General features: G+C 55.8%; 1 protein-coding gene across 1 annotated transcript in view; it reads left to right on the top strand.

The window, feature by feature from the left end:
- The first annotated feature begins 2404 nt into the window (after positions 1 to 2404).
- LOC104078520 (tensin-4-like) overlaps positions 2405 to 8721 on the top strand; it is a 13150-nt gene continuing 6833 nt past the window's right edge. Inside the window, exons 1-4 of the mRNA XM_009580176.1 lie at positions 2405 to 2409; positions 3707 to 3743; positions 3906 to 4356; positions 6249 to 6423. Coding sequence (XP_009578471.1) covers positions 2405 to 2409; positions 3707 to 3743; positions 3906 to 4356; positions 6249 to 6423 — 668 coding nt within the window. The remainder of the gene's footprint in view (positions 2410 to 3706; positions 3744 to 3905; positions 4357 to 6248; positions 6424 to 8721) is intronic.

Below are 8721 nucleotides of genomic sequence, written 5' to 3'. Positions count from 1 at the left end.
GCAGCCCTCCAAACCCAGCACCCTACCTCCTGCCTCGGCTCTCCGCAGCCCCACATGGGTGCTCCAGCTCTCGTCCCAGTCCCGACACCCCAAGCCCAGCTCCTTTTCATCTCAGGAGGCTGCCTGCCAAGCTGGGCTGGAGGTGGAGGAGAGGACTGGGGTTACTGGGCTGAACTGCATCTCCTGCCTCACCCAGCTGCGTCTCCTGGTGCAACAGGCAGCTGCTGCACCAAGAGCCTTTATAAGTGTGTCCGTCTGCATCCAAAATCTGTGATTTGTCCCCTTCATCTTAGGGGGAATTCTTTCCACAGTCTGTTTCCAGAAGCAGAAACTCTGTAATTTCCAGTCTAGATGTGTTTGTGGCCAGCTTATTTCCATTTCTTCTTGTGCTAGCCTTGTCTTAGCTTAAACAACAATGCTCCTTCCCCCAGTGTTTCTGTACAGCCAGTAAATCCTCCCAGCCTCGGTTAAGCTAGCCAGCCAAGCCCTGTAAGGCATGTCTGCAGCGCCTGGGTTCCCTCTGCCAGGGCTGCGATGCTTCTGTTGCAGAGCCTGCTCTGCTGCTGCTGCCGGAGCGAAGGGCATCGCTCCTCGTGGCACGGCACAGATCTGCCATTGGCTTCACTGTGCGATACGGGCTCCCTGCCTGCGCTCGTGGTCCTTGCGCTCCAGCCCAGCCCCTCTTCCCTGCCCGGGGGGCACAGCTGGACACTGCCCAGCCTTCGCCGGGGCTGTGCAGGAGGGCACTGCTGTTCCTGATTGCTCTTGGAAAGTCCTGATGCCTATGGGCAGCGTTTGTCTTTCTCATGGCTGCACCACGCTGGTGGCTAACAGCCACCTTGTGATTAACCTTCTTCGCCCGAGCCCTTTTCCTCCTTTGTTCCTCTGAGCAGAAGAGCAGCTGAGGCTTGAAATTCTTGTGAGGAGCCTGGGAGACCTCTCACTTTAACCCAGAGAAGGGAAGGGAGGAGAAATGAGGTTTGGAGGCTAATTCTGGCAGCATCAGGCAAGAGAAAGATCAAAAACTCAGGGCAGGAGTACAAGAGAGGAGGGAAGCTGTTGCGTGCATGCTCCTGGAACCCCCTGACAGTCCTGGTTCATGCATACTGCACGTTATTTCTGTACCTACTTAAATTAAAACCAGCCTTGTCTTGCGGACGCTGACTGGAGCCAGGCAGTTCTTCTCCCCAGGGGAGAATCCAATTTTCACTCCATCTAGCTTGTGTTTCTGACCTGGAATGACTCTTCTTTTTATATTTAACAAATGCTCCCTCCAAGCCTTGTACCGTGCTGCACTTCTCACGGCGGTGCCTGCGGCGTCATGGCACATACGTGCTCCAAGGCAGGAAACCAGAAGTGGGCAGACCGCTTACCTGTGATCCGACGGGCCGCCCGGCAGAGCCGCGCTGTGACCGGATCAGAGGTGACGCGAGCTCTGCCGGCAGCACCCAGGCACGGCTCGGCCGGTGGGGAAGGGGAACGCGGGTCCCAGCCCACTTCTGCATCCTCTGCGCCTTGGGGTTTGGGTCCAGAAATGCTGAGGAAAAGCAACGCACGGGTGCTGGCCATGGCACGGCCGGCTGGGAAGGCACCGCGGGCTGTGCAGCTGCTGGGCTGTGTCGCTGCTGCAGTCGCAGGAGGGACCCCACCACGCGCAGCCTGTGCATCTCCCCCCGAGCCTGGGGAGCAGCTACCCTGAGGTCCAGCTCTTCCCACCCGTTTTCTGACAGATCCCTTCGCAGCCGGCCCTCTGTAGGGATAACCGCTCCCGACTCTGTCCATCTCCCACCGGGGCTGGGACAGACCTGGCTTGCAGAGCACAGCCCCGAATGCCTGGAGGTGCAGCTGGGGCTGCGTGTCTTTCCCGACCGTGGTGTTAATCAGTTAGTTACAATTCAGAGATGCTATGTGCCTGTCTAATTTGCAACTAAAGGCACAACAGAGGTGCTTTCCTTTCTGCAGCACTGGTCTTGGTGCAGGACACGTCCTTGCTCCTGAGCCTTTCTTACGGATCAGCCTGTCGGTCCTGTAAATAAAATCTGTCAGAGGCTCAGGAGACACAGTGGGGTCTGGGCTGGGAGGAAGCTAAATGGGTCTGAAGTATTTATTCACTTCTGCAGTCCTTAAAAACCTCTCCTAGCTCTTCTGAGTGCGTTAACTGGTGTGACTCATGATCCATAGCCGCGCCGAGTGCCATACACTGTGAGCAGCAGCAGACAGCAGCAATGTTTTGCTTCTAATTCGCTAATCTTCATGAGTCTGTGCTATTCTTGGTGTCTCTCTGGCGAGGGAAGAGGCTTCTTCAGGGTTATATAATTCATCGAGGGCAAGGCCGGCCTGTTTTGAGCCACCTCCGTAACAGCTCTCAACACCCAGCATGGCAATTAGTCACCGCTTACCAGACATGACGTACTGCGCCAGCCCAGCACTCCTGCCCTCGCCCACGGGGGGTTAGGGACTGGCTGCCCAAGAGCAACGTGTCTCTTTCTTAATCCTGTGACTCCACAGTTAATCAATCCGAGATAGGCGAGTAAATAAGTCAGTCATTCAAGACTGATGCAGAGAAGGACAAATGTTTTAAGTGTAGCCCACTGTTTGTATGTATTACGCACCAGATCCACACCGTACGGAGGAGGGAGCCCTGAGCTGTCGGATTAACTCCTGTCAGTGAGCCTTTGGCTCCGACTCTCTGGACATCCCGTGGTCCCCACCAGTGCTGCCCGGAGAGGACGGGCACGTTCCCACGCAGCCTGTGCAGTACACGCGTGGGGAATGTGCTTGGCTTTTATGGCCCCAAGCACTGAGACGTTGAGTCTTGGCTGCCACAGAGGTTATGGAGGGGACAGGCTTATTTTCCTTATCCTGAGATAAATGAGCGAGGTTCCCCCAGTGCGTTTGGTGGTCGTGAGTTTTGCTGAATGGCAGCTCCCACCGTGCCGGCATGCAGACAAACACGAGGGAGAGCAATGGCTGGGGGGACCCCACTTGATCCTGATGCAGTTGGACACTTCCCCACCTCCAAATCATGTCCTTGGGGGGCCCAGAATCCCCCAGGGGAAGCCTACCTTCTGCTGTGGGGTTTTTTTAATGGCAAATTCAAAAATACTTTCTATCTAAAGCGAAGCCAGAGAGTATTCAAAATTTAATAGCAATCAGATTCCTAGAGCAGTGCCTCGACTGAGAAAGCAGCCACATACACAGGCTTCCAGGGCTCAGCTCACATTGTACCAGCAAAATAAACCCTCAGATTAAACGTACACCCACTCGCAGAACATTGCTCTGGCAGGCTGCTCCGTCTCTCTGGCCTGCTGCAAGCCTACCCTGCGTGGCTCCGGGCTCGCTGTCTACCATTGCCTCTCCGGATGGCTTCCGAGGGTCGGGATCCCATGCAAAAGTTGTTAGACTGATACTTCATTTCATTCTTAACCCAAAAAATAAGCACTGTGCAAGTAAAGCAGAATGTAGTTTTCAGGCCTTTGAATCCTGAAAAGCTGTTGCAAATTAATCCTCGCGCTTGCCCAGATGCAGTGTGGCACCGGGAGCAGAGGCTGGAGGGGGGTGGAAAAGCAATGCAGGATGACTTGTTTTCTTATGAGCCGAATTCCAGCTTTGCACTCCAAATCCCCATTTTTATAGACTTTTCCGCTGAAGTCTGCTCCTGCCCTGGGCATGCCTGTGTAACCGCTCCTCTCTCTGCATTCCTTAGATTCTTCTTCCGCTTGAGACGCTGGATTGAAGAAGGGGTCTGAGGTCCCTGGTGGAGAAAGGGAGGCGAGGAGGAGGAGGAGGAGGAGGAGGAGGTTTCCCTTGGACTCTAAGACATCAAATCAGAAAACCAAACCATGTCACAGGTCATACAAAACCACGTGTTGCGTGTTGGACAGACCGTGTGTGTTTCCTCACAGGAGGAAAGCAAGAGCTTGCACCCGGCGGGGTACCCGGGCTGCTCCGCGCTGCCGATGAAGTACGCCTACTACTCAACGGAGGGCTGGGCTGACCCGCCCGCCATGGTGCACGCCAACGCACGCCTGCTTCCCAGCGGAGGGCTGTACGGAGCCCACCCCGTGTTTGAGCACGTGGCTGCTCGCGCCCAGGGGAAGGGGCAGCAGGATGCCTCTGCGGAGAGACCCGCTGCCCCATATCAGCCCAAGGAGGAGGAGGAGGACACCGGCACAGATCCTGAGGCTCACCTGGTGTCTCCTACCTTGGACATATCAATAGAGAGTCTCAACCAGCTGATCCTAGAAATCGATCCGACCTTTCAGCCGCTGTCATGCAAGCCGGTGAAGGATGCGGTCCAACCTGCTTCTCAGGGTGACGCTGCTGCCACCAAGAAACAAGATCCGGAGGCAATAGGTGAGGCAAAAGGTGCTGGTCGTGCGGTGGAGCCAGCACAGCTCAGACCTAGTGAAAACCATTTGCAAGAGGCAGGGTGCAAGCCCAGGGCAGAGAGGCTGGCCACACACCAGCACCAGCCCCCTCTGCTGCGGGCAGGATGAGGTCCTGTGCCCCTGTGAAGGGCTGGAAATGGGCATCGGTGACATCCCCCCCATCCCCATGGGATCAGTGTGGGGCACTGTCTGCCGACATCAGGGCTTCATATAAAGGAGCAGGAGAACAGATTTTGTATCCAGGCTCTCCGCCTGGCTCACTGCTTAGGTGGCCCCAGTCCGAGCACTTCTGAAATGTCTCGTGTCCAGCTAGCTCAACAGGATCCAAAAGAAGACAGGGAGAACAGCCTTAATCCAAATGATGTTTGTTTCCCTGTGTTGGGAGAAAACATTTCTCATTAGAAATGGGACTTGTCGCTCTCAGAAAGTGCCTAATCCAAGTTATGACCGTCAAGGACTAGGGACAGGCACTGACCCTGGATGCGATGTCTGGCACATGCTTACGCTCGCAGCAAAGCCCCGGTTCTACCAAAGGGCAGTGGAGCCTTTCCCAGGGTCATACTTGACCTGTGGAAGCACATGGATTTGAAGCCAGATTTCCAAAGCCTTGGGCTAAGGTACTGATCGTTACACAACCATCCCATTTAAATGTTCCCAATCATTTTGCCAGGGAAATTCTTTTTCCAGGGCTTGTGCACTCCTCCAGCAGCATACCTGGCATACACAAGGCAGAACATCAGCAGCACATACCAACCCCCTCTTTCTGCTCTCATGCCTGGGTGCCTTACGTGAACCCTTTTGCAACACTTCTCTGTCATCCCTGCAATCCAAAGCTGTGCTGTGTGTGCTGCTTCTGATCCAAGCACTCTCGCCTGTGGCTCTTTTGCAGTATGTTAGCTGCTCAACACACTGTGCATGGGGTAACACAAGCAGACAGCGTGTCGCACGCTGCTGCAAGCGTTGTGGTGCACCAGGGGACAGATCTGTGATGTGTTTAGGTGCCTAAAGATACAGTCTCACTGCTTCTGAAAAGCCTGATTGCCTATCTGTGCCTTTAGACATGGAAATACCTTGAAAATCTGTCCCTAGGCCTCCTTCCAGAGGAACGTCAAATGAGAGGATGTTAAAGGCATGAAAAAAATCCTGTTCTCCCTGAGCCCTTGTGCAAAGGTCTGCACGAGGAACGCGGGGTTGGAGGAGGACGAGGTGCCTGTCTGCAAGCACACTGAGCTGCAGCCCTGGCAGGTGTGAGGGTCCCGATGCTCCAACGGGAAGCAGCGAAGCCAGAGTCAGGGAGCGCAGGGGCCAGAGCGGTGCGAGCACGCCGCAGATTCTGGAGCAGATGGCATCCCTGCTTCCCGCTGGGATGGAAGGGGGTGGCCCTGCAGATAAAGTACCATGACAAAGTGCAAGTTCAGCTCTTGACTCCTCAGAGCAGTGTTTGGAGGCGTTCAGATGCCTCTCCTTCAGGCATCACTCGAGAAGTCCCGAGCAGCTCAGCAGGTAGCGTGCTCGTGGTTTTGAAAATCTGGCTCCAAGTGTGGAACTGAACATCTGGAAATCTGGCCCTGAATTCAGTGGGAAAAGCCTCGCTTCAGCTTTCATTTTCTTTTAACAGCTCTTACTTTTTAAGCAAACTTCCTACTGCTGCACAGCATCCCTGTTCACCCACCTCCTCCCGCTGCAGCCGTGCAACCTGTGCATGCACTGCTGCTCCCATCTCATGCCAGCTGGCCCCGTGGAAACGCTCCCGTTGGGGTCCTGCCTCCCTTTCCTCCCCTGGCCGTGCAGGCAAGGGCCGCACAGGGCCCCGTTGTGCTTTCTGAATAATTTCCACACCCCTCCTTTCTGCCTAAGGTGTAAGTTCCCTGCGAGCACGGTCAGTTGGTGTGCGGGCTGGCAGGAGACTGGTGGTGCCCAGAGTCCGCGAGAGGGGCTTGTTCTTGTCTGGTGGAAACCGTGAGGAGGCTTTTAACGTAACAGATGCTGTAGCAATAGGAGACACGTTCATGACAGTCACTAACTCCCTCTGGTACTTGCTGTTCCTGGGGAAGAGGAGAGCCTCTCAGCTTGCGTGACAGCTGGGCCCCGTGTTTGCGGCGCTTTTGCCGCTCCTTGATGCTGAAAAACTTGCCAAGGTCTTGAGCAAATATTTGAGGTTTAACCACACCTGATAAGCAGGAGCAGAGGCAGAAAAGTAGGAGGCAAAGGGCCTCGTTAGCCCAGGGTGCAGATGCTTTTCAGTTATTTCTTTAAAGGACAATTAAAAACCCCATTTCTTTTCCCCTTTTGAGGGAGACATTGACAAAAACCATCCGGCCAAGAGCTTGCTCTAAGGGTATGCACACTGATACCAGAACCACGTGGCTCCGGAGCCTTTCTGAGGACAGGCTTTGGAGGAGCTGCTGCTGGCTGCCAGTGGCAGTGAGGGTGTGGAGGGGGAAGGCTGCGGTTCTGGCTCCTTCCCCGTGCGTGGTCCAGCTGCGTCCCCACTGGGGACCAGCCCTTCTGGCTTCCCCGGCGCCTCCTCGGCGGCTCTCCGCTGGCCGTGGCGATCCAATCCCACGCTGGGATCAGCACAGAGAAGGCGCTCGGAGAGTAACTTTTGTACAGACTGATGCTTTTCCTGCTCATCAAGCTTTATGTCCCAGAGGTCTGGTTGTTCCTTGCAGTAAACAGGGTCTGCAGTACTTGGCAGTCTGGAGTCTGCGGCTCTGCCCCAGCCAGATCCCCTCACCGGCGGGGCCCAGGGCAGGAACGAGGCACATAACATCAACTGCCAGGGAGCTCAGGGCTGCTAGGAGCAGTTTCTGATTGCTGCAGCAAAAAGGTTTTTCTCTCTCCAAGAAACACCTTTAAGAAAGGGAACTTTCCTAAACTCCGTGGTGGGGCAAGCACCAGGAGCTGAAAACAAAGCTGGGCATGTTCAGACTAGAAAGGAGGCACACGCTTCTAGCAGTGGAGGTGATTAACCGCAGGCTTCCCTGGGGAGGTGATGAATTCGCCATCGCTGCAAGCCCTTAAATCAAGTCTGAGTGTCTCTTGCTAAAAGGCACCTTCTAGCTCAGCCAGAAATTATGTTCAAGGAACCCAGTGACTGACGTGCATCAGGCACCTGGGAACCAGGCATCCCCTTGCCCTGGCTGTGCGGTTTCACTGAAGGTACTGGAGCAAGCGATGCTCCACCAGATGTGTTACCTTATAAATAATGGCAAGCAAAGGGGCTAGGAGATGCCCTGCTGCCCCGAGCATGAATGGAAGAGCAGGAAGAAACACAGAGCAGGGCACAGGCACAGAAGCTGCCTTGGAAATTATTTCTCTGAAGAGACTTGTGCAGGATGGGAGGAGGGAAGGGAGAGCAGCCGCCCTGCCCCGGGCTGCGCACTTGCTGCTGGCACGCCTGGTCCCATAGCTGACACCTAGAGCCTTGTAAGTGCCCTTGTCCCGCATGGCTTCCCTCTGCCTCCCGCTCTGCAGCCGCGGTGCAGATGGTGCGGATGTCCAGCGGTGCCTGGGGGCCAGGTGACGTCCCCCGTGCTCCTCCGCCCAGCCAGCTCAGAGGGTGTGCAGGGCCACCCCAGCCAGCTCAGAGGGTGTGCAGGGCCACCCGCCTGCTGCCGTGGGCACCCTCCGAGCCTGATGTCATCCCTGGGGGGAGCAGCCAGATGTTTTTCTCTTGAGTCAGGTACAAACAGAGCGGCTGCAGGAGGAAACCCCCGCCTCTCGCTGCAGGTCTCGGCAAGCACTGGCTGTGCAATGCTGGCGAGGGGGGTCTGTGCAGTCAGACAAGAGGGTGTGCAGGGCCACCCGCCTGCTGCCGTGGGCACCCTCCGAGCCTGATGTCATCCCTGGGGGGAGCAGCCAGATGTTTTTCTCTTGAGTCAGGTACAAACAGAGCGGCTGCAGGAGGAAACCCCCGCCTCTCGCTGCAGGTCTCGGCAAGCACTGGCTGTGCAATGCTGGCGAGGGGGGTCTGTGCAGTCAGACATGACCGCGTGTAACCCCTCTTGCCTGGGAGCCTGCCTGCACTTGGGTGGGTCACCGTGACTTGGTGTCCGTGAAGAAATCAGCCCTCATAGGGTCCTAACGAAGGCCAGTGTTGGGCCGTGGGGGTCTCCCTGCAGAGCCCAGGGGTTCTGCAGGGCCAGCAGCCCTGCAGGGCATGCAAACCGGAGCTAAAATTAATAGCAAGAAGAACAGAGACGCATGTCCCTCACAGAGCTTAGTTAACGAACCTGACTCAAACACTGAATCGGTAACGACCTCCTCTTTCCTCCTCCAGACATTAAATATATAGAGATGACGCCAGGCAGAGCCGTATGTCCCGAGC

The sequence above is a fragment of the Fulmarus glacialis genome, unplaced genomic scaffold (genome assembly GCF_000690835.1).
Source record: "Fulmarus glacialis isolate BGI_N327 unplaced genomic scaffold, ASM69083v1 scaffold14206, whole genome shotgun sequence".
In the NCBI taxonomy this organism is placed as follows: Eukaryota; Metazoa; Chordata; class Aves; order Procellariiformes; family Procellariidae; genus Fulmarus; species Fulmarus glacialis.
This window is presented reverse-complemented; position numbering and strand designations above follow the sequence as displayed.